Source organism: Trichomycterus rosablanca, chromosome 17, assembly GCF_030014385.1.
Source record: "Trichomycterus rosablanca isolate fTriRos1 chromosome 17, fTriRos1.hap1, whole genome shotgun sequence".
NCBI lineage: Eukaryota > Metazoa > Chordata > Actinopteri > Siluriformes > Trichomycteridae > Trichomycterus > Trichomycterus rosablanca.
Genome location: NC_086004.1, coordinates 6,060,217 through 6,085,267, shown reverse-complemented (window position 1 = coordinate 6,085,267; position 25,051 = coordinate 6,060,217). Strand labels below are relative to the sequence as shown.

The 25,051-nt window shown below is 39.5% G+C and overlaps 3 protein-coding genes across 4 annotated transcripts in view; 1 reads left to right on the top strand and 2 right to left on the bottom strand.

Moving 5' to 3' along the window:
- The window catches only part of unc13a (unc-13 homolog A (C. elegans)), a 40,262-nt gene extending 38,445 nt beyond the window's left edge, over nt 1-1,817 (bottom strand). The window contains exon 1 of the mRNA XM_063013384.1: nt 1,471-1,817. Coding sequence (XP_062869454.1) covers nt 1,471-1,492 — 22 coding nt within the window. The 5' untranslated portion in view covers nt 1,493-1,817. The remainder of the gene's footprint in view (nt 1-1,470) is intronic.
- Nucleotides 1,818-6,514: 4,697 nt separating this feature from the next.
- On the bottom strand, nt 6,515-10,874 carry hmg20b (high mobility group 20B). 2 transcript variants are annotated; one of them, XM_063012866.1, is made up of 8 exons: nt 10,821-10,874; nt 9,572-9,686; nt 9,238-9,453; nt 8,984-9,104; nt 8,414-8,530; nt 8,112-8,327; nt 7,327-7,459; nt 6,515-7,129 (listed from the first exon to the last, which is right to left on the bottom strand). In XM_063012866.1, the coding sequence occupies exons 2-8, from the start codon at nt 9,647-9,649 to the stop codon at nt 7,117-7,119; spliced, it is 894 nt and encodes a 297-aa protein (XP_062868936.1). In that variant the 5' UTR covers nt 9,650-9,686; nt 10,821-10,874; the 3' UTR covers nt 6,515-7,116. The 2 variants fall into 2 exon arrangements, with proteins under 2 accessions (XP_062868936.1, XP_062868937.1); XM_063012867.1 differs by having other exon boundaries at nt 9,572-9,673; nt 10,821-10,871.
- A 4,690-nt stretch (nt 10,875-15,564) lies between these two features.
- btbd2a (BTB (POZ) domain containing 2a) lies at nt 15,565-24,934 on the top strand. The gene is made up of 9 exons (XM_063012539.1): nt 15,565-17,334; nt 19,020-19,139; nt 20,313-20,469; nt 21,493-21,598; nt 21,705-21,902; nt 22,392-22,584; nt 22,830-22,917; nt 23,521-23,667; nt 23,758-24,934. Exons 1-9 carry the CDS (start codon nt 16,766-16,768, stop codon nt 23,917-23,919), a joined length of 1,740 nt encoding a protein of 579 aa, XP_062868609.1. The 5' UTR covers nt 15,565-16,765; the 3' UTR covers nt 23,920-24,934.
- The last annotated feature ends 117 nt before the right edge of the window (nt 24,935-25,051 follow it).

The window sequence follows — 25,051 nt, the reverse complement described above, 5'->3', positions numbered from 1 at the left end:
AGACACCTTGAACTCCTCCACCTTCCACTTGAGGATGCGCCACAGGTGCTCAATTGGGTTTAGTCCATCACCTTTACCTTCAGCTTCCTCAGCAAGGCAGTTGTCATCTTGGAGGTTGTGTTTGGGGTCGTTATCCTGTTGGAAAACTGCCATGAGGCCCAGTTTTCGAAGGGAGGGGATCATGCTCTGTTTCAGAATGTCACAGTACATGTTGGAATTCATGTTTCCCTCAATGAACTGCAGCTCCCCAGTGCCAGCAACACTCATGCAGCCCAAGACCATGATGCTACCACCACCATGCTTGACTGTAGGCAAGATACAGTTGTCTTGGTACTTCTCACCAGGGCGCCGCCACACATGCTGGACACCATCTGAGCCAAACAAGTTTATCTTGGTCTCGTCAGACCACAGGGCATTCCAGTAATCCATGTTCTTGGACTGCTTGTCTTCAGCAAACTGTTTGCGGGCTTTCTTGTGCGTCAGCTTTCTTCTGGGATGACGACCATGCAGACCGAGTTGATGCAGTGTGCGGCGTATGGTCTGAGCACTGACAGGCTGACCTCCCACGTCTTCAACCTCTGCAGCAATGCTGGCAGCACTCATGTGTCTATTTTTTAAAGCCAACCTCTGGATATGACGCCGAACACATGGACTCAACTTCTTTGGTCGACCCTGGCGAAGCCTGTTCCGAGTGGAACCTGTCCTGGAAAACCGCTGTATGACCTTGGCCACCATGCTGTAGCTCAGTTTCAGGGTGTTAGCAATCTTCTTATAGCCCAGGCCATCTTTGTGGAGAGCAACAATTCTATTTCTCACATCCTCAGAGAGTTCTTTGCCATGAGGTGCCATGTTGAATATCCAGTGGCCAGTATGAGAGAATTGTACCCAAAACACCAAATTTAACAGCCCTGCTCCCCATTTACACCTGGGACCTTGACACATGACACCAGGGAGGGACAACGACACATTTTGGCACAATTTGGACATGTTCACTGTGGGGTGTACTCACTTATGTTGCCAGCTATTTAGACATTAATGGCTGTGTGTTGAGTTATTTTCAGAAGACAGTAAATCTACACTGCTATACAAGTTGTACACTGACTACTCTAAGTTATATCCAAGTTTCATGTCTATAGTGTTGTCCCATGAAAAGATATAATGAAATATTTGCAGAAATGTGAGGGGTGTACTCACTTTTGTGATACACTGTACATACATATATACATATATACATACATACATACATATATACATACATACATACGTACATTATACATACGTACATACATACATTATACATACATACATTATACATACATATATACATATATACATACTTACATGATACATACGTACATACATACATACATACATAACTACACACATACACACACACACACACACACACACACATACATACACACATACCTACATCTCCCCCGACTTCAGAGTCAAAAAACCACCACTTACCTCCAACACACAGCAGTGACATCTCTCTCAGCGCTTTAACCCGTGTCAGCTGGTTTATTTGAGCCGTTTGTATTCACACACAGAATTATAAGCGTATCTAACAGAAGCTGATGTTACAACCCTGAACCGTTAACTGTTAAATCAGGACCGGAGACGCCGAAGTACCCGCCCCGTTTCACTCGAAAAAAAAAGCTCTACAAACAAATAGTACCCAAATAACTTATTAGCAATTTCTTGCCGGTGGTCTCAGCCGTCGTCCTTACATAAACCTACTCTGTTTTTATGTGAAATTCTGTTAATTTTTCGTCTCGTCAGCCTTCCGTGAGACGCCGCACAGCCATCTTGTTCAGCACCACCGTTACGAGGAGAGCTACTACCGTGACGTCACAGAAAAACCCTGAAGAGGACCGAGGCGAGAACAGCTGATCACACGACATTTAACCCATTAATTATTCACACCCTGTAGAAATATTCATTCATTCATTCATTCATTCATTCATTCAATCATATTTACCAGCTGTTTCCTTTCTTTCGAGTCCAGTGTTTCCCTCTTGAAAACACTGGACACAATGTAGGAATGTACCCTGGACACGACAGCAGTCCATCACAGGACACAGTTTTTTGTTTGTGTTTTGTTTTAATTTATAACCCCCCCCCATTTTTATCCCCCAGTCTAGTCGTGTCCAATTACCCTGAACGAGTCCTCTATACTGATTCGACCCTTCACCGCTGACTGAGGATGCCTCTCAACTGACACACGCCCCCTCCGGCACGTACAGTCAGTACAGACTGCATTTTTCACCTGCACGAGTCGAGTTCATACACTTGACAGGCACTGTGCACGGAGGGCCACACCCCCATCAGCATTATTCCTCAGCCCTGTGCAGGCGCCATCAGTCAGCCAGCAGGGGCCGCAGTTGCACCAGTTATGAGGACCTATGATCCGACTTTTTACCCCTAACCCTGAACAACAGCCAATTGTTGTTCATACTGCCACCCAGCCTAGTCGGAGAGGCAGAGCTGAGGTTTGATACGATGTATTCGAAACCCCAACTCTGGTGAGCTAGCGTACTTCACTGCTGTGCCACCTGAGCGGCTCAGGACACACAATTTAACATTTATTAACTCACTAGGGCGGCACGGTGACTCAATAGATAGGACTGGTGCCTCACAGCAAGAAGGTCCTGGGTTCGATCCAAGGTGGGGCGGTCCAGGTCCCTACTGTGTGGAGTTTGCATGTTCTCCCCATGTCTGCGTGGGTTTCCTCCCACAGTCAGGTTAACTGTATATTTTTATTTTTTTATAGGGCAGTTGTAGCCTAGTGGTTAAGGTACTGGACTAGTAATTAGAAAGTCACTGGTTCAGGTTACCACTGTTGGGCCCTTGAGCAAGGCCCTTAACCCTCAATTGCTTAGATTGTATACTGTAAGTCGCTTTGAATAAAAGTGTCTGCTAAATGCTGAAAATGTAAATGTAACTGAAGATACAAAATTGTCCATGACTGTGTTTGACATTAAACTTGTGAACTGATGAATCTTGTGTAACAAATATCTACCGTTTCTGTCATGAATGTAACCAAAGTGTGTAAAATGTGACGTTAAAATGCTATTCACTCACTATCGAAAGAAAACACACATCCATATACAAATAAAGTACAGTGGGGCCAAAAAGTATTTAGTCAGCCACTGATTGTGCAAGTTCTCCTACTTAGAAAGATGAGAGAGGTCTGTAATTTTCATCATAGCTACACTTCAACTATGAGAGACAAAATGAGAAAAAAAAAATACAGGAAATTACATTGTAGGATTTTTAAAGAATTTATTTGTAAATTATGGTGAAAAATAAGTATTTGGTCAATAACAAAAGTTCAACTCAATACTTTGTAACATAACCTTTGTTGGCAATGACAGAGGTCAAACGTTTCCTGTAAGTCTTCACCAGGTTTGCACACACTGTAGCTGGTATTTTGGCCCATTCCTCCATGCAGATCTCCTCTAGAGCAGTGATGTTTTGGGGCTGTCGCTGGGCAACACAGACTTTCAACTCCCTCCACAAATTTTCTATGGGGTTGAGGTCTGGAGACTGGCTAGGCCACTCCAGGACCTTGAAATGCTTTTTACGGAGCCACTCCTTCGTTGCCCGAGCGGTGTGTTTGGGATCATTGTCATGCTGGAAGACCCAGCCACGTTCCATCTTCAATGCTCTCACTGATGGAAGGAGGTTTTGGCTTAAAATCTCACGATACATGGCCCCGTTCATTCTTCCCTTAACACGGATCAGTCGTCCTGTCCCCTTTGCAGAAAAACAGCCCCAAAGCATGATGTTTCCACCCCCATGCTTCACAGTAGGTATGGTGTTCTTGGGATGCAACTCAGCATTCTTCTTCCTCCAAACACGATGAGTTGAGTTTTTACCAAGAAGTTCCATTTTGGTTTCATCTGACCACATGATATTCTCCCAATCCTCTTCTGGATCATCCATATGCTCTCTGGCAAACTTCAGACGGGCCTGGACATGTACTGGCTTAAACAGGGGGACACGCCTGGCACTGCAGGATTTGAGTCCCTCTCGGCGTAGTGTGCTACTGATGGTAGCCTTTGTTACTTTGGTCCCAGCTCTCTGTAGGTCATTCATCAGGTCCCTCCGTGTAGTTCTGGGATTTTTGCTCACCGTTCTCATGATCATTTTGACGTCACGGGATGAGATCTTGCGTGGGGCCCCAGATCGAGGGAGATTATCAATGGTCTTGTATGTCTTCCATTTTCTTACAATTGCTCCCACAGTTGATTTATTCACACCAACCTGCTTACCTATTGTAGATTCACTCTTCCCAGCCTGGTGCAGGTCTACAATTTTCTTCCTGGTGTCCTTCGACAGCTCTTTGGTCTTGGCCATGGTTGAGTTTTGAGTCTGACTGTTTGAGGCTGTGGACAGGTGTCTTTTATACAGATAACGATGTCAAACAGGTGCCATTAATACAGGTAACGAGTGGAGGACAGAAGAGCTTCTTAAAGAAGAAGTTACAGGTCTGTGAGAGCCAGAAATCTTGCTTGTTTGTGGGTGACCAAATACTTATTTTCCACCATAATTTACAAATAAATTCTTTAAAAATCCTACAATGTGATTTCCTGGATTTTTATTTCTCATTTTGTCTCTCATAGTTGAAGTGTACCTATGATGAAAATTACAGACCTCTCTCATCTTTCTAAGTAGGAGAACTTGCACAATCAGTGGCTGACTAAATACTTTTTGGCCCCACTGTATAATATATAAATAACTTGTATTTCCATCCTTTAAAATAGGGTGACCATACATCCACTTTTCCCCTGGACATGTCCTCTTTTTTGGACCTAAAAATGCGTCTGGCCAGGATTTAAATCAACAAAAATGTCCAGGATTCGCAACTACAGAATTATAGAAACAAATCTGTGTTTTTCTCATGGTCAGGATTTTTGGAAAGCAGAATGCATGACCTGCAAAGCTGACACGTACCTGCCAGTGTCAAATAAAGGTGCCAGTTCAACAAAACACAAACCTGCAGCTAATGAGTTCATCAGGTAAAGATCAGGTAAAACAAAAGATGCTGTTACTGCTGCAGAGGGAGTTTTTGCATTTCACACCACAAAGCATCACAACAGCTACAGATCAATGGTCTGTCTTATTAAAAAGTCTCCCTCTGATTCTGAAATAGCGTAAACATTTCCAAATGCGAGTACTAAGGAAGAGGTTATTGTCAACGTGTGATAGTCCCTCCTTAAGCCTTTATATCAATAATATAAGGCACATTTATTTATGGATATACAGGCAGTGTTATAAAATACTAAGATTTATTTAACAAATAATAGCTTGAAAAAACCCTTTTGGGCTCCTTTTAGCCACACATTCTTAAATAACCTGCTACCCAAGTGTAAATAAGTTACACACCTCGATGAATGAATCAAACAATCTGAGGGCCAGCTGTTGGCCTGTACAGTAAAGAGCAGGGTAATAGTGTTGTGTAAAATGGTTGTTATAGTAAAAGCTTAGACAAAGAAAATTTGAGACATATTGACTAAATTTTTTAACCAGATGATGAAAGAGTGGGTTAAAACTTACAAAACATCTTAAAACACTGGTGGAATCTTGACAAATTTGATGCTGTTATTAAGCTGTGGTGACATATGTCAGAAAGAAATGACAATTACAAGTAATTTATGTCTGTTGAACTTTGACATGCTGCCATGACTTTTCAGACAAACAAACATGGACACAGCAACAGCAAAGAGAAAATGAGGTTGTAAGTAAAAATTTACTGACAGGGGTAGAAGGAACTTATTTTTATCAACAGCTATGCTAGGTAGGGTCACATCAGGTCTGGTTCCATTGGGAAACACCAAGCCAATGCCCCACTGACATGTAGATTAAGTTTGAACTGGAGGTTCTACTGCTTATTAGAATAAATTACTAATCTAGTACCAATAAATACCTGGCTAATTTCATTCTCAGATCTCTTGTGCATCTATATGGCAGGCAAACCAGATAAATGAACCTGTGATTAGGTACAAGCTAGGTACCTAAACTAGCAGCTTAGTTTATACAGAATTCTTTCTTTATTTTTTACAAATTGTGAGATCATAAAAGAAAAATGCCCAAAACAGCAAGTGTCGTATATGGTAACACCTGGAAATGTAGTGTGGTCAATGCCACCCTCTCCTGGATATAAAGTGAAGAACACAGCCATTGACAAATCTGATCAAAAAGTGGTCTGGAGCTGCTTAGTTGTTAAGAAATTGTGCTTTTAAAGTGGTCAATACTCTGTTGGTAACCTACTCTGCAGGCAATTGCTAAAATATCCATATAAAAAGTTTAAAAATAAAAACAAAGTGTAATCATTTCTTTATAAGCAAATTTGTACTTGCACAATTCTGAAAATGGTAGTTTTCTTATCATCAACATATACCGTAAATCTATAACATTTACCTGAGTTCCATTCAGCCTTACTTTTGTGACTTAATAAACAGCTTTTTTTTGGTGTGAAAAAATGGCAAATAACACATTGTACAAATTTGTACACAAGAAAATCCATATTTTATTGTATTTTAGATCACACATTATTTGGGGCTGCATACATTGTTTTGGGTTATTTTGCAATTATACAGAAAAATCATTTTGTACATTAAGCATAACAAATTGATCATTGTTTTAAAATAGGTCTGGTTACAACTAACTCCTGTATGTAAATCCATGTTTCCAAATACAACCATAATCACTGTTCATCAGCTGTAACATCTGAATGTAGACACCAAAAGTGAAAACACTGCAACTTTCTATTATCAATAATTAATAACAGATATTAGTTTATAAGAGTTTAATAAAAAATTCCTTAGCATTAAACTCAAATGTAGGCAACTGTATATTGTAGGATTCTACAGCATTGAGGAAGAGAGAGAACTAACCTAATCAAATAATATATATAGCATTATGATGAAGCCTGGGCTCTAATCTGCCAACAGTGTTGAAGTATAAACAAGAGATACAAACCAAGTTTAAAGGGTGTCCAGTTAGACCTTAGGCACAATTTCCACATCATAAAAAGCACCTTGCAAACCCTGTTGTGAGACTGCAAGTAAACACTTTAATCCCACCCGAAGCACAGCTACAGGTTTCTTAAAGTTTCTCACTGAAAAAGAAAAAAGATGAGAACTATCAAACCTACTAAAAGGATGCTCAACCAGACATTTTCAACGAAGAAATAATGCATAAAATAAAGCACAAAAAAATAACTGTCCCATGTCGGTGTTTCAATGGTACCTGTAGATTTACATGATTATTATGATTATAAAACTAAAAAACACATTTAAGGAGAGATACTGATACCTGTCCAGGTGAGCCAGAACCTCTTGTAGTTTGAGCAAAAGAGCACGGTGTTCATGAGGACTGCTCTCTAATGAACTGCTCAGACGACTCAGATATGAGTCAAGAGTTCCAGCCAAGGGTGTCTCACCTGTACCTATAAACGAGAACAAGCATACATGGATTGGGAAAAAATGTGTTAATGATTTAGGGGCACTAAGCCGAGTTTTTGTCTGTTCACTGTTCCTTAAGCATTATACCGATAACTAGTGGCTGAAGAAAGAGTGTTTACATGACCCCCAGTGTTGTGGTGAGGTACCTGTAGGATAGCACAGGTGAAAGCAGCATAAGGCTCAGTGGGTTTGCACAATGGGATTGTGGGTTTGCACAATGTCTGACATGCAGAGCACACAGCACACTGAGACATAAAGCCTAGTAAAGAACAGTCTGTTCCACTCCAAAACAAAAACAAAGAAAAAAAGAGTGCTCTTATTATTTTCAAGAAAGATGATGAGGTGGTGGGTCACCAATTGACAAAAGGCTTAGTGTGCATTCTCCTGTGCCCCCAAAATGACAAAGGAATGAACTCATGTACTGTGCAGTGATTCTCCGTTTTTACACTTGTGTGGTGTGTGTAGTGAACCTAAAGTGAGACATAGGGTCTTGCTAAAAACAAAATTAAGCAAAATAAGATTACATGATATAACTGTATTAATTACAAGTGGAAAAAGGTGTGTACCACAAATCACAAATAATATGCTTTTCAAAGTCAATGCCATATAAACAAAGCCAAGCGATGTGTTACTGACCTGGCAGGGGTACTGAGGCTAGGCTGGTAAACAGCGTCTGTTTGATAGCCTGCAAGTGGCGGTGCAGAGCCTGAGTACGAAGCTCATCCTGACCCAGCTCTGCCTCCAGCCGCTCTTTGGCAGAGAACATGTCAGCTATGTGCTTCTGCAGAATGCTGTTCTGTTCCTCAAACTCCACGTTAGCCTTCCGCAGCCTCCGCAGCTCAGCTTCTCGTGCTGTAGGACAATTAATTAGTTTAACTTGCCTGTTTTTTTTACCTCAAAATATAGTTGACATCTGTTCTATATAATAATACACAAACCTTTGTTCTGGTCCAAGAACTCTTCTGTGAATATGGGAACATCAAATCTGCTGGAAAATTCTTTAAAATGTGAAGATCCTGAACTATTGGCATTAATAATAACAGATGTTAACTCCTCTGCAAGAAAGAGAAAAATAATTATTATGGTTGAGTATAAAAAGGTTAGATTTTACAATTCATTTCAAATGTGCTTTATAGGGTTGTGGTCAGGGCTTGATGTTGGTCACTGGAGTTTCTCCACACTAAACGTGTCAAACCATATATTTATGGAGCTTGCTTCATGAACAGGGCCAGAGCCGTGCTGGAACACTCGAGAGCCTTGTTTAAATTGTTTAAACTGTTGCCCGTTATCCAGGGTACGAATCCACAGCAGTGCTATGAGCTGGTTGGGCATCTACATACAGACATGATTGGCTAAATCTTGGAGGGGGTGGCTGAGGCCCCACAATAGATTGGTGTTCAGGATAAAGTGGTGGTAAAAAATGAAAATAAATAAACGAATGCTTGTCTTGCTTTACTGAATAAACACTGCAATCAGCAGTACAAAATATACTAATATGTTATTTTTACCTTTCTTAATTTTTTTGTCTTGGATTTTGGCGTTTGTTATGAGAAAGGCCTCGCTCTTTTGGTACTCCTTCAGCTCCCGTGCATACTGCATTTTCTCCCGCTCTGCTTCGTCCAGATAGCGCTGTGAGCAAAATAACATTTAGTGCACGTTCAAAGAGAAATGGTTACAGATAACATCACATGAACTAGTATAGCTTTGTAAACAAATACAGATGTTGAGCCACAGTTGCCATTAATCAAAAAGCAAAAACTACCTGCTTGTCATGGGCTGCCAGGCGGCTCCATTCAGCCCCGAGTCTCTTGGTGATTTCAGGAAAAGGAAGGTCTGGGTGTAAGGCACGAATTTGTTCTCGTCTTTCATTCAGGAAACGCACATACCCAGTTACTGGTGCCTTGGGACCATTGGGTAGGACCTTCTTTCTCTTTTTACCCTTGGGCCAGCCACGTTTTTTCACAGGCTGTGAACTGTTCTGTACAAAATTAAAATATCAAACCATGGTTAAATACATTCTGCAAGCATTCCAGAATAAAACGTAACAACTTTCAAAGCAACCATGCTGGAGAGTTAGAGTTGTTAGAAATCCTTACTTCTTCTGGTGTCGAGTCTGAATGAGGATAGCTTTTTGACGTTGGTCCATCGGTCTGCTCTTGTTTTACTCCTCCCATTTAGAATCAGGGGTTGTGAGGAACCTTTAAAGAAATACTGTGAATGAGAATAATTTTATTTACCAAGAAGATCTATAAGAAGTAGTGAAATGCCCCTTCACAAACATACCAGGTATCAAACATGCTGCAGGGCACAGCCAGCTAACAAGGCATTAAACACTTAATACTGATTCATGCTCTTCTAACAAGATTGAATGCTTTAAAATCTATGTACTCAAATCTCTGCCTAACAAAGGTTATAGTTAAACAGTTTGCAAATATTTGTAACAACCTTTTCACAACCTGTTAAGTGTTTTTTCCCCTTCAGCAACCCATGCAGGACTTAACAACAATATATGCCTTTATGTTTGTAATAATAATACTGTCTTAATTATTTCAGGTTTTTACTTGTCTCTGTGCCAAAACAATAATCAGACGAGAATATATCCTAGGCTAGATTTTTACACACTAAATGTTTTGCCCATAAACGGCTTTGACCAAAAAAATGCATGAAAAAAAATAAAAATTAATTATGATATTACTGTACGTAAAATAATAACTATATTAATGATTGTGTTAGGTAGTTAATTTTATTTATATGTATCTATCTAAGAGCTTTATTTACATATTTCTAGTTACTTTTTGATTAGTTTCTTTGTTATTACCATTGCCATGTATTATTATTATTATTATTATTATTATTATTATTATTATTATTATTATTATTATTATGTAGCTAATCTAGGCTGAAGTCCAAATGTCCCCATGTTCCCTATTTAGGCGCACTACAGTTACTTTCCCACCTGATGTAGTGCACTATGTTTCCACTAGGGTGTATTTATTAGTGCAAAACGACGGCAGTTTTATTTAAAAGCAAAATAGCCAAGTTCGATCATTAGATTCTCTCACTGAACGGTAATTATTATTTGTAAATAAATGATAATAAAACGGGTTTGAATTATCCTCTGTTTTAGTTTTGTGTAATAGCTAACGCTAACTCAACCTATTATTACTAACTGGGAAATAGCTAGCAAGCTAAACAGTTAGCCCCACACTGTAATTAAAATAATAACGGAATAAAGACACAAAAATTTAATTCATATTCTAACGAGTTGGTTTGAAATCATTGCTATTTTATTTATTATATATTTATGTGTATTATTTAATTAATCTGTATATAAATTTAACCTACCTGAATTAGTGCGTCCCCAAAAACCAACAAGCGCATAATACAGAGCGATGCGATCCTCAACGCTGATTGGACGAGAGCCATTGCTTGGAATTATTTTGAATTAGATGATTGGCTATCCTCGTGACGTTTCTGCTAGTTGATTTGCTTTCGCATCAAAGGGCGGGACGTCGAGCTCGTAAAATCCCGCCTTTTGTTCGTTGGGTGAGTTTAAAATGAAACAGAAACGTGCTGCCTTGCCATGACAACAAGTCCTGATCCAGTACCTTGTTTACATAAAATGGCGGCCGCTGAAGTGAACATTTGAAAAAACACAAGGTTACGCAATACTGTTCAGATAAAAGTTCATAACTAAAGATGCAGTGCATAACTGTTACTTAAAAAAGAGGTCGCGTAATGAAAATCAATAGAGAAATGTCATTCTAAATGTATTCAGTACAATCTATTAGTTACATTCATAAACATAGTAGGGGTGGCTAAGTGGGTAGCACTGATGCCTAACAGCAAGAAGGTCCTGGGTTTGATCCTCTGGTGGGGTGGTCTGGGTCCTTTCTGTGTGGAGTTTGCATGTTCTCCACGTGTCTGCGTGGGTTTCCTCCCATAGTCCAAATACATGACATGCAAGTAAGGTGAATTGGAGATACAAAATTGTCCATGACTGTGTTCGATATAACCTTGTGAACTGATGAATCTTGTGTAATGAGTGACTACCGTTCCTGTCATGAATGTAACCAAAGTGTGTAAAACATGACGTTAAAATTCTAATAAATAAACATAGTAATATGTTTTTAATACTTTTAAAGCACATTTAAAAGTAGTGTGAAGCTGCAGTGCTTGGGATAGAAAACACCATTGATTTCTAAAGGCAAATGTGAAAGTATGTGTTTTTTAAAAGCAGTCCAGTGACCATTTAAAGCTGACCCAGTGCAATAATCTGAGACCGGTTTTGTACTGTGGGAGGAAACCGGAGATCCCGGAGGAAAGCTTGCAGACATGGGGAAAACATGCAAACTCCACACAGAATAGACCCAGGCCGCCCCACCTGGGGATCGAACCCAGGACCTTCTTGCTGTGAGCTGACAGTGCTACCCACTGAGCCTCCGTGTTGCCCAATAACAGAAATACAACCTATTTCAAATGCAGTCTACAGTCTACATGTGTGGTTATATAAATCTTGATTTGTAAATATTATATTGTTGAGTATATTATTGAGTAGTAAAGCCAGAATCGGGCTGGCATTCACGAGTGCTCATCTCACAAATGTGGAGGATTTGTAGCACTGGTTTACTCGCTGTTGGTCTAGATTTAATTAAAAGTGCATGAAGTGGATTTTTTGCTCTAATGGTTATGAGGTATAAACCCATTAAGCAACCAAGGTATCATATTATGCTAGCCATTTAACAAGGGAGTCTGCCATGTGTTTGTTTGTGAGCAGTAAGTACATCACTATGGTGACTGGTCGGAGGAATGTAAACAAGCTTCTCTAGACCTGTGTTTTAGATGCTGTTTAGACTTTCTTTCAGTGCTTTCCAAAAATGCATTACAATTTATAACTGACCAACTGCATCTTTAAATTAATGAAAATAAAATTCAATCTTAGTGGGTTGACAGTAGCACCAGGTGGCAGCGTTTACAGTTATAAATTGTGGGTTTGGTAAAATTGCAAGGTAGGAAAATGCTGATTCACTAGGCTGCATTATCAAGCAAGTGTACAGGGAGGAAGCGTCGTCCAGTTTCAGACACACCCACTGTAGCAGCAGTTCAGCAACCGAGTGGATCAGTAGCTCATACACACATACACCCAACATAAAGAGTTCAGAGAGGAATGACTGATTTCAGCTTTCTTCTCACCGGTAAGCCGTGTATTACCTTAATAATGACACTATGCCCTACAAACACTCATGATTATTAGTGATTATTCTGTTAATCACCTCTCCGGAAACATAAACAGTGTTCAGACGCCCGAACTGAAACGTGTTAATAACCTTAAATGTAGTATTTTACGTGGAAGAAGCAGTGCTTCATCTAAATATGAATACATTTTAATATGCGTTTTTAGTGCAGGATGTTTTTATTCATTTAATGTATGATTACAAAATCTAGCTTTTTATACATTATTCTAGATCACTGAATAAACATGAACCCGAATTTATGATCCTCCTATAATATTAGCTGGTTATGATCACTTGCATTCACTTGTTAACTTAGTTTGTGTGCAAACATTGCTGAATGGTACAGTCCAGGATTTAATACAGGCTAGTGACAGTTAAGAACATGTACTGGTTAGTATTATTAGAAATAAACATATGTGGGACAGTGATAAATAAAAGTGCAAATTGCATTCATTTCAATGGCATGTTTTGCATTTGGTTGCAGTGCTCCATTCAGAAACAACTGATGTCTATTGTCTAGCTTGGATTCAGGTGGGACACTGGGTAGAATTTAATAGTTACCAGATATACCACGACATATTGCAACAATCTGTGTAATTCTTGACCCTTACAATGCTGGTGGTTTGGCAAAGAAATGAAACACATTTGTGTCTAAGCCCTTAGTGACATCATTCCTGCAAGAACAACTAACAGGAGAGTAATCTCGGCCTGTAATCTAAAACGTGCTGTTTTTTAAGCATACATAAAACTATATGTTTGTATGTTTTTAGTACTTTGAAAGCACACTTAAAAGTAGTGTGAAGCTGCAGTGCCTGGGATAGAAAAGGCTACTGATTTCTAAAGGTAAATGTGAAAGTATGTGTTTTTTTAAAAGCAGTCCAGTGGCCATTTAAAGCTGACCCAGTGCAATAATTTGAGACCATTTAATGGAGCAAGGCTGCTTCTATTAAGAGAATGTACACTGGGTGATGTTTTTTCTGGTTTGATGCACTGGAATACACTGAACATGTTAATAATTATTTTCCAGTGTGAACGTGAGTAACCCATTAGCGTGATACTCAAACGATACACAAATGTCCATGTGTCGCTTCTGATAACAGAAGTGCATCTGTTTAGAATGCAGTCTACAGTAATTCTGTTAAGAAGTATCCAGAGGATTTGTAGCACTGGTGTACTTGCTGTAATTGCTATGATTCTAATGTTTTTATCTAGTTTCTTTGTGGTTTTCAGAGTTTTAATGTTATTTGTTATTGGTGATTTGGCACAGTTTTCACGTTGGATACTCTTCCTGATACTCACCACTATTTATCTGGGCTTGGGACCGGCACAAAAGATGCACTGATATGTATTCCCTCAATGGCTAGATTCCCTGTACTGCCATTCGCCTCCTGTACATGTAAGCCCAACCTGGGAGCTCTTTATGATAAGAAAGAACCCAGAGGCCAATTTAAAAGAGCTGTGCAGAGATAGGAAAATCTGTTGGACAGATAACCATCTCTGCAGCACTCTGTAATTCATTAAATGAAATGCATATGACAGCCCACTTGGAGTTTGCAAAATGACATGTAAAAACATTCTCTTGTCCATTTATCTACCCTAAGCAGTGCTGTGTGTTTTTGCATAAATTACATTTTGTATGACCAGTTATTCTTATTTAATAGGCACGTCTGATCTGTCAGAGCGCTTATTCTGGCATCTGCTCCCTGTAGCTATGATGTATTGCTGGTATTTTGTGAAGTATCTAATTTTCTGGCAAAAGTCTTTAAAAAATACATGGGAAGTATTGAGATGATATTATTGTCTGGATGTGGTAAGGTGAGCTGATTGTACTTAAACTGAAAATAAACAAAACAAAAAAGTTTTTAAAAAAAGTTGTAAATTAATGATAAAGAATGATATTGTTTACATTGGGATGATTTAATCTTTTAGTGGATGCAGCAGTTTTTTCCTGTTAAAAAGCAGGTTTTTTTTCCTTTGGTTAAACCTGAGGATAGAAACAAATCAGTCTGAAATAATAAATAAGAACTTATCATTATAATTATAGGGAAGTTAATAAACTGATCTAGAGGTCTGTGAGGTAGCATACATAAAAAAAACAAACCATAATAAATTCTTCTGCTGAGAAAAGCACTAACTGGGACAAGTCAAAGCCAGGCAAGAAACATGACCAAACGTGTTTTCAACCTTTATAGAACAGACACAGGAAATGGTATAATAGTAGTGAAAGCTGGGTTGGTTCTTTTCTGTGTCATTAAAAGGAGATCTTACCAAAATGTTCTCTGCAAACATTTTTCTCTGTCATATTTTTATCAAAAAGAATATATAGAAAATATACACATGTAGATATTAAAAAGATTAACACAGGTAACATGACTTATTTATTATTATTATTATTATTATTATTACTGACACACGTTTACATACATTTGATGGTATGCCTAACCCTAACGTCATATAAAAATTAAATATATTTATGTATGAAAATCCCATAAACACTGGCAATAGTTTGTTTTATTAAGAACAAAAAATTGGTAAGTATTTTCCTTTAGAAAATGAAGACATTGATTCAGACAAAAATGAGTTTGAAAGTTTATCATTACCATAACCTAATTTCTCATATTAACCTTTTTCAGCAATAAAATTGTGTGTATATCATGATGAAATGTGGCTTAAATTTGGTGTTTAGTGTTGGCTTGGAATTAAGTGTTAACTGTTTTTTTGCAGGGTGTTTGGAGATAACTTTGACTACTCTTTTTTTCTGTATCATGAATAAACATTATAATAAAAAACAACTAAATTTACCTTACTAAAGGGTCATCATAATGGTGTTCTGTCATCTGTGAGTTCAAATTTAGCACCAATTTGCTTTTTAATGGCAAAAGACATCTTAATAATTTTAGAAGTTATCTAATCTGTGTTCATTGGATTTACTATTATTTATTATCGCCGTCAAGTCGATTTCGACTCCTGGTGACCATATATATGAAGTCCTTTTCCAGGACTTACTTTCTAAAAGCTCTGTATATGCTCTATATAATTTCTATTCATTGCTTAATTGTTTGAATCTATAGCCATGTAATGTTGTGCCAACTAGGGCTGGGTGGGTAGTTTCACAATTTGACTTCGTCCTTGCGCCACATACTCCATCATTTACTAGCCTCTAAGGTCAATTTAGAAGAAGAATGCCTTTATTTGTCATATATACATACACGTGTTTGTTTGTTTGTTTGTATGTCATGTTTTACACTTTGGTTACATTCATGACAGGAACGGTAGTTACTCGTTACACAAGGTTCATCAGTTCACAAGGTTATATCGAACACAGTCCTGGACAATTTAGTATCTCCAATTCACCTCACTTGCACATATTTGGATTGCGGGAGGAAACCGGAGCACCCGGAGGAAACCCACGCGGACACGTGGAGCTCATGCAAACTCCACACAGAAAGGACCCGGACCGCCCCGTCTGGGGATTGAACCCAGGACCTTCTTGCTGTGAGGCGACAGTGCTACCCACTTACACACGTGAACAGTACAACAAAATTCTTTCTTCGCTTATTCCAGCTTGTTTGGAAGCTGGGGTCAGAGCGCAGGGTCAGCCATCGTATGGCGCTAAGGCCCTTGCTCAAGGGCCCAACAGTGGCTGCATGGCAGAGCTGGGATTCGAACTTTCAACCTTTTAGTTGATAGCCCAACACTCCACCCACTAGGCTACCACTGTACATCTGTATTCTTGGTGTCTGGGGAGGAAACCACAGTGCCTTTGGAAAAGAGAACATGCCAAAGCTGTTTACAAACAGTGAGCAGATGGTTCAGTGTTCTTGTTTGGCACCCACTTAACCACCTGCGTCATTGTGCTGGTTTATGCTAAGCTAATATGCTATTTGCGACCAAATCTACTAACCAGCCCCGCTCTCCCCTGCCCGCCAGTGTAAATACTCGGTGAATGTGAAGAGAACACGTCTGAATTTGAGTGGTCATGGCAGACGCTGGAGTCTCGGCTCTCTCTCCACCCTCTGAAGGGAAGCCGGAGTGATTTGGCTCGTATTTCTGGTTATGCGCTGTTGTGTAAGTTTATTCCAGCCCAGCCTGCAGTGTTCTCCGTCCAAGATGGCCGCGGGTGAGAGCGACGGCCGCTCGGCGTGTTCGAACCTGTCCGCTCCGGGCTCGTTGGGAAACGCTCGGCCCAGTAACAGCGCTCATCTGGGGTCGGGGGCAGCCGGCACTGCGGGGTCCGTGGGGAGCGCTGATGCCCGTGTTCCTCCAGGCCGAGACGCCAACCCCGAGACCGCGGTCGCAAACACGGCGAGGCTGCAGAATCCTCTGCGGCAAACGGCTCCTCAGAACAGCGCAATCCGGGTATCGGCGTCCAACATGCCGGCTACCGCGACGTCCAGCACCGCAGCCGCTTCTGCCTCTTCAGCCGGAGCATCCGCGCTCTCAGCCGCCTCTCTCCCCGGCAGCCCGGCCTCGGTGCTGGTGTATCGCGAACCCGTGTACAACTGGCAGGCGACAAAAGGCTCAGTGAAGGAAAGATTCGCATTTCTGTTTAATAACGAGGTGCTGAGCGACGTCCAGTTTTTGGTGGGGAAGGGGATGGGAGTGCAGCGCATTCCTGCGCACAGGTAGGGCCGACATCAGACCGACGCACTTCTTCTCTACAGCTCATTTGTTTACATTCTTCTAGCTCGGAATAGTAATATAAAGAATACACATATGCTAGATTCTGTATGCAAAGTGTATTTATCGATGCATTTTAAATGTCCAGGAAACAAATAAATGTGTTCTAAGCCTTTTAAAATCCACTTTATACAGGAACAGTTTCTCCACCAATAAATGCCACCTGAAAATGCCACAGCCCCACTATGATACTTCTTCCACCCACTTGGTTGTGTACTGTGCACTACTTCATCTTTATTGTATATTTTATGCTTCTCTTACACATTATAATGTGTATATCATAATATACACAGTATGTATATGTATGTATACTTCATGTGTATATTCTCAATTAAGAGCTGGGATTCGAACTTTCAACCTTTTAGTTGATAGCCCAACACTCCACCCACTAGGCTACCACTGTACATCTGTAGTCCTGGTGTCTGGAGAGGAAACCACAGTGTCTTTGGAAAAGAGAACATGCCAAAGCTGTTTACAGACAGTGAGCAGATGGTTCAGTGTTCTTGTTTGGCACCCACTTAACCACCTGCGTCACTGGTCATTGATTTTTCAGTTGATGTAACTTGGTCATACTGGTCCTGTTTACAGTGCACAGTCTCTCTAGTCTCTCTATTTGAAACTGTCAGTATTATAATAAGATCTAACCCTGATTATTCTAATGCATCTCTGCACTGGTGCCTGCATAATATGAATTATTAGTAGTCACTGACTACTAATTTTTAATTCCAATTTTATTATTTTAATCTTTATTTTTTATTGCATTTTATGCAACATTTGCAGATATGTTAAGTTTTTGCTCTTGTTTTTTTCTCTACTGCCCTGCTGTAACACATGAATTTCCCTCTGGGATTAATACATCTGTCTGTCTGTCTGTCTGTCTGACTGACTGACTGACTATCTATCTGAATGTCTACTATTACAATCTGAGGTACTGGAAGTTTTTATTTTTTCCACTTAATATTATACAGTGGGTAGCACTGTCACCTCACAGCAAGAAGGTCCTGGGTTCGATTCCCAGGTGAAGTTTGCATGTTCTCCCTGTGTCTGCGTGGGTTTCCTCCGGGAGCTCTGGTTTCCTCCCAGTCCAAAGTTGTGCAGTCAGAATAATTAGAGATACCAAATTGTCCATGACTGTGTTTGACATTAAACTTGTGAAATGAGTAACTACCGTTTCTGTCATGAATGTAACCAAAGTGTGTAAAACATGACGTTAAAATCCAAATAAATAAAGAAATAATATTATGCACTGTTTTATATACTCACAGAAAAAAACAATGGGCCATCTAATGCAATATAAATAATGTTTGTGGTGACTACATTATTCTTGTAATGTATGGCACATCTTTATATTATAGCCAGATCTCTCCAGGTTAATAAATTTGTTCATTAGAATTTTAACATCATGTTTTACACTTTGGTTCCATTTATGACAGGACAGGTAGTTAAAGATTACACTTGTTTCTTCAGTTCAAGAAGTATATAGGGGTGAATGGGCTTCTTTTTACACTACTGTATCATATCACTGTTACTGTCATATCAGCCAACCATCCTTTATTGAACCTTTTGTTTGTACAGTCAACACTGGGGTTCTCAATAAAGCACAATGTCTACAACTTTTGCTTTTTTACAGATTTGCCTTGGCTGTTGGGAGCGCCGTTTTTGATGCCATGTTTAACGGAGGCATGGCTACCACATCCACTGAAATAGAGCTACCAGATGTGGAACCAGCTGCTTTTCTGGCTCTTTTAAAGTAAGAATACAATCACAGGGCGTCAATGTTATTGATTTGTTTTTGTAGTTAATATTAAAAATAAAAAAAATACATACACTATAGGGCCAAACGTATGTGGACATTCCTTCTAATTAATGAGTTTAGGTGTTTTAGCCACACCTATTGCAAACAGGTGCATAAAAACTATATACAGTACAATAAATCATTAAAGTTTTTGTGCTTTGCCACACCAGGCATTATGGAGGACTGTAAATACAATCATAAAATTAAAACGATACCATGAACCAATTTTAGATGACTAAAACACTTAAGATGAGTAAGTACAATGTTTTATGTGCTTTCTTGTATTTAACAGTAGTTAAATTGAATCCTATTGCTAAATAAACTGCTACTGTAGAAAGATACATGCCACTGTGATTTGTTTGTTGCCCATGATTGTTAAGCTGCTAAAAATGTACTGCTGTGTTTACTTGTGTTTGGATTAGCAGCTAAACACTTGTTACATGTTTTAAAATCTTTCCATGTTATCTGATGCACAGTGGCATTGCTACTTCATTATCTTTACATTCATCTACTTATGATCAGGAATATAAATGCTTTCCCTTGATGTAAACTATAAATAAAGCACTACACATGACCAATTACACTGTACTGCATAGCTGCCATGGGCATTGACATCTTGTCAAGGATAAACAAAGCATGGCAATGGAGTCTGGGAAATGTAGTTAGTAATACATTGTAATTAAACAGTATTTCTAAAACAACCACCAAGTGTAAAGTGTTTTTCATTAAACATTTATGTAGTATAGTGTGACTGTCTCATTATTGTTCTATTAAGAGTTGTGATTTGCCTCCCTCACCTTTAGGATTTAAGTTGTGTTCAAAATGCACGTAATGCTGTAGCATTAGCTTTAATAATGTTTGACTGTTGCCGGACCTGACAGTTCTAGTGTTTTTACTCCAAGCTGCATAATGTATCATCCTGCAGCTTTAAATAAAACATGTCATGTCATGCTCATTCTATTTTTGTCCTCTTGTTCTGGAGCTACACGGTTTACAACAAACAAGCAATAAAAGTTCTGACCATCAAGAAGCATCTGCGTAGCTGTGTTCTAAAATGATATGTTAATATTGTACGGGTTTAGTTTGGAACCAATCCATTGTCATGTCTAATCCTTTCATCGTGTGCAGGTTTCTGTATTCTGATGAGGTTCAGATTGGACCAGAGACCGTTATGACTACATTATACACAGCGAAGAAGTACGCAGTGCCTGCTCTCGAGGCGCACTGTGTGGAGTTCCTGAAGAAAAACCTGCGAGCCGATAACGCTTTTATGTTGCTTACTCAGGTAAGAACTGATCCTTAATGTTGAACACTGTGGCCCAGCGGTCTGTTTACTTTAGATTAATAGTGTGTGTATGACTGACATTATTACAGTTAAATGTTTGGTAATGTTCTGTCACATATGCTATCATGCCGAGTCTAAATAAATTACATTTACTGGTTGGATTTTTTTACATTAGAGATGGGTGATAAAGTTAAAAAAGTTTATTACTGTCATTAGGTTTGTGATTTTTTTTAGGTTGTGTTGATTAATGTAGTTATCTAAATAAATTTGGTAATACAGTTAGCAGTTTTGTTAGCAAAGGTAGTTGATTTGTGCATTCACTACCTTACAGTATTAACTGGATAGAGGGCATGAACTAGTGAACTAGAACTAGAAAGCGTGATCTAGGCAAGGTTTTTTTAAAAGATTTTTCAAACCCTGGGTTGCGAGCTTAAAAAAAAAAAAGGGTCGCAGAGAAAAATAATAATTCAATAAATTTGTACACGAACACCCCCTTGTGGAGGCTGTATGTTACATTTTGTAAACCACAGTGGGACCAGATTATACAAAGAGAGAGTAAGATGCTTTGTTTTGCCTGGGTTGCGTAAAAAATAATACACAAAGTGTGGGTTGCTTAATAAAAAGTTAAATAAAAATCCTGATCTAGGCTATGCTTTAGTGTTGCATTCTTATGGGCTTTCTCTGCTGAGATTTGATCCCTGGATCTCAGCGGAAGTGGGCTAGAATACTTTACCACTGAGCTACCTGAGCGCGTTTATGTGATATCAACAAAAAAAATCTGTTATTGTTACTTTAAAACTACATTAAATCCATTTAATAGACCGTTCTTTTTTTTATTTTTATTTTTATTAATGCCCTACATCTCAGACAAAACAAAAGCAAATGTATCATCTAGAAAATACTGTTATAACTGGCAACAGATGTGTAGCAGCTTAGCAAAAGTACTGTTTTGACATTCAAGTTTTAAACTCATTTCCTCTGTTATGTGGCAACAACTGTGTTTAAACGTGTTTAATTCTGTAGGCACGGTTGTTCGATGAGCCACAGCTTGCTAGCCTCTGCCTGGAGAACATTGATAAGAACACTGCAGATGCACTTGCTGCTGAAGGCTTCACTGATATAGACCTTGGTACTCATTATCTTACTGTTTAATTCTACACAAACACAAAAATCTTACACATGTACATATGTACATTTTTAAATCAACAACATAATAAGAGTTTCATTATTTGCAGACACGTTGGTGGCGGTGTTGGAGAGGGACACTCTCGGGGTGCGGGAGATACGTCTGTTCGGGGCTGCAGTGCGCTGGGCTGAGGCCGAGACTCAGAGACAGCAGCTGCAGCCCACACCAGAGAACAAACGACGGGTGCTGGGGAAGGCCCTCGGCCTCATCCGCTTCCCCCTCATGACCATAGAGGAGTTTGCAGCAGGTAACAGCAGTAGATTGTCTGTTAGCTTTAGTGAGCCAGTGGTGTTATTTGAAACATACTGTTTTAAACTTTTTCTGTTTAGAGACTAGGGCAGCCAGAAAGATCTGTATGTATTTTTCTTTAACATACATTTTGTTTTCAGTTCTGACAATATGAAGAAAATGTTGTCAAATGTTAAGAAAAATATGACCTGGTGTCCCTTTGACATTATAGAAAACTTAAGTGATTTTTGAGAAAGCTAACAGTGATAAGCGTAATACCCTCTCTCTAAAGGGGTGGCCGAACAGCCTAGCCACTGGAAGGTCGCCTTGTCAGTGCGCTCTCAGTGACGGTCCCAAACCTGGTTAAAATATAAAGTGTTGTGTCACTGTGGTGACCCCTAAATATGGGAGCAGTTAAAGCAAAGGCCACTGAGACTTTAATGATTGGTTTGTTTGTTTGACTGACCTAACAGTGTGAACTAAACACGCTGTGTTGTATCTGGTGCAGGTCCAGCTCAGTCAGGTATACTGACAGACAGAGAAGTGGTCAGCCTATTTCTGCACTTTACCGTTAATCCCAAACCACATGTGGAATTCATTGATCGACCACGCTGCTGTCTGCGGGGTAAGGAGTGCAGCATCACACGCTTTGGGCAGGTGGAGAGCCGCTGGGGGTACAGCGGAACTAGTGATCGCATCAGGTAATTCCAACACCGCAAACTGGGAACAGGTTTTGCTCATTTTTATTACGAATTAGGCCGCGGTAGTAGAGTGGGCAGTGCTTTCCACACACCTGGGCCACCGAGTGTATATTTTAAGTCTGTTACAAACACAGTTAAGACTGCTTTAGGCTACATGTGGAGCATCTGTAGTGTTCAGTGATAATGATCAGTGATATAAAGATTGCACTGGGAAAAATATTCACTGACAATATAATCTTTTTTAGGTTTTCTGTAAATCGCAGGATATTTGTGGTGGGATTCGGGCTCTATGGTTCCATACATGGTCCAACTGACTATCAGGTCAATATCCAGGTAAGATAAATAAATATTGTGTACTCCCATTTGAAATGCAATCAGCTACAGGCTGCCATACTGCTCTGCAAAACAACATAGTTTGTAAAATCCTTCTTAACAATGACCCCAACTGAACATTTGCATTCATTCACAATCATGTGAGTTTTAAATTACCAGGGGCTTAAAGGCTTCCATTTAAAAAAGAAGCCACTGCTCCCTACCTGCTATTTGTCTATGTACTTATACCACACTTTAGTCAAGCTTCAAGATTTTCTATTCGAGACTTTTTACTTAAACAGCAGCCTGTAAGCACTGTGATGTAAATCTCACTGGACTGTGGACAGTGTCAATCATGTTTCAGCTTTTTCTTGTTTAAATAAAATTGTGTACGTTTGAATCTCAGCTGTGCTATCAGCTGTCCAGGTGTCTACACAGACATGATTGGCTGTGCCTGGGTCGTAAAGGTAGGGGGGTTTGCCGAAGCTCTACAATGGATTGGCGCTCTGTCCAGGGTATTCCTGCCTTGCGCCCTGTGTTTCCCAGTGAAACAGCACCTCCCACGACCCTGACCAGGATGAAGTGAATGATGAAAATAAAATAAATAAACGTTCTCCTTTACAGATCATCCACACAGACAGCAACACAGTGCTGGGGCAGAACGACACAGGATTCAGCTGCGACGGCACAGCCAATACCTTCCGAGTGATGTTTAAGGAGCCTGTAGAGATCTTACCCAGCGTTAACTACACTGCATGTGCGACTCTTAAGGTGATCCATTGTTTTTTCCTAAACTTTTGTTTCTCAGCATTTGTATGTGACAACATACTGAGATACAGAATTCTCTTTGATGCTGTGCAGGGACCAGACTCTCACTATGGAACAAAAGGCATGCGCAAAGTCACTCACGAAGCCCCGGCCACAGGCACCAAGACCTGTTTCACCTTCTGTTACGCTGCAGGTAACAATAATGGCACTTCAGTAGAAGATGGACAAATTCCTGAGCTTATCTTTTACACTTAATGATGGACTTGCATCTGTTACAAGTGTCTGGACTTCTTCACCACTTACTTTTCCTGCAGCAAACTGCTCCAGTCTACAAATCAGTGACCAAATCATTTTTGTTGCCATGTATGAGCATGAGAAATTCAAGTACCAAACCGTGCATTGGGTACAGGTTCATTTTTCTACTCTTGTAGCACCTCATTGTTAAAAGTTGAACCTCTGATCAAGTGGTAACATGTAGTTGTAACTTTATTCCATTTATGGAAACAGTAGTTAGTTAAGGATCAAACTGGTAAGAACTAAGTCAATGTTTTGGCTCTGATTATCTTTTTGAGTTGCACTGACGCACTTTTGACCCAGACACAAGTGGGGTTAATACACTAGTTATGAGGAACAGACTGTTATGTTTTCTGATGCATGAACGTTTGCGTTATGTTGGAAATAATAGAAACGTGTAAAGTGTACAGTAAACGCTGTTAAACTGTAATTGCTCTTTTTTTTTTTTTTAAGTGTACCCAACTTTGAATAGCACTTACATTTAATGCTACCGTGTAAGAAATCCCACCTCCAATGAGCTTAGTTTGTTGTCTGTAAATATATTCGGATTGAAGATGTGAGGCTAATTCTTAAAACAAAGCTGTTTCCAAATATGAAATGCCACCAAAAGACCCAGTCACACAAAGTGATGTATGTAGAACTAGAATTACATTATTTTTACTGGGATTCAGGTGCTTAATAATTTCAGGTAAATTAAATTTGACTGAGAAACCAGCCTAACTTCTGCACAGTTTAAATTTGTCAAACCTTCCAATTAAATTTGAGTCTGAAATCAGTACCACATGCTCTGCTGTGTTTACCTCTGATAGGGTGTTGCTTCTCTTTGATTGTTGATCCAAATAGCAGAGGTGCTAACGGGTCCAGTGTACCAGATGAAGTTTAGTCCTTTATTTCCTAGACTTCCAAGTTATTATTTAATTTAAAAAAAATTTTCCCAGTCAGTCTGGAAGCTAAATTAAATGGATTTGAAGTACAACCGTCTTCTAGTCATTTGTTTACAGGGGCTGGCACCCAGTATAATGATTTAACTAACTTGGGGGTACCATGTTGAATGCCCAGCCTTTCTTATAATGGATTCATGAATGCTAACCTG

Coding starts and splice junctions, on each gene's coding strand:
- hmg20b (XM_063012866.1), bottom strand. CDS start 9,649: ATGGGAGGAGTAAAACAAGAGCAGACCGATGGACCAACGTCAAAAAGC. Junction 8,531..8,983: donor AGACAAAAAAATTAAGAAAG/GTAAAAATAACA, acceptor TCTTTCTTGCAG/AGGAGTTAACATCTGTTATT. Junction 7,460..8,111: donor AGCCTCAGTACCCCTGCCAG/GTCAGTAACACA, acceptor TCTCGTTTATAG/GTACAGGTGAGACACCCTTG.
- btbd2a (XM_063012539.1), top strand. CDS start 16,766: ATGCGCTGTTGTGTAAGTTTATTCCAGCCCAGCCTGCAGTGTTCTCCG. Junction 19,140..20,312: donor GCTTTTCTGGCTCTTTTAAA/GTAAGAATACAA, acceptor CATCGTGTGCAG/GTTTCTGTATTCTGATGAGG. Junction 21,903..22,391: donor CATAGAGGAGTTTGCAGCAG/GTAACAGCAGTA, acceptor TATCTGGTGCAG/GTCCAGCTCAGTCAGGTATA.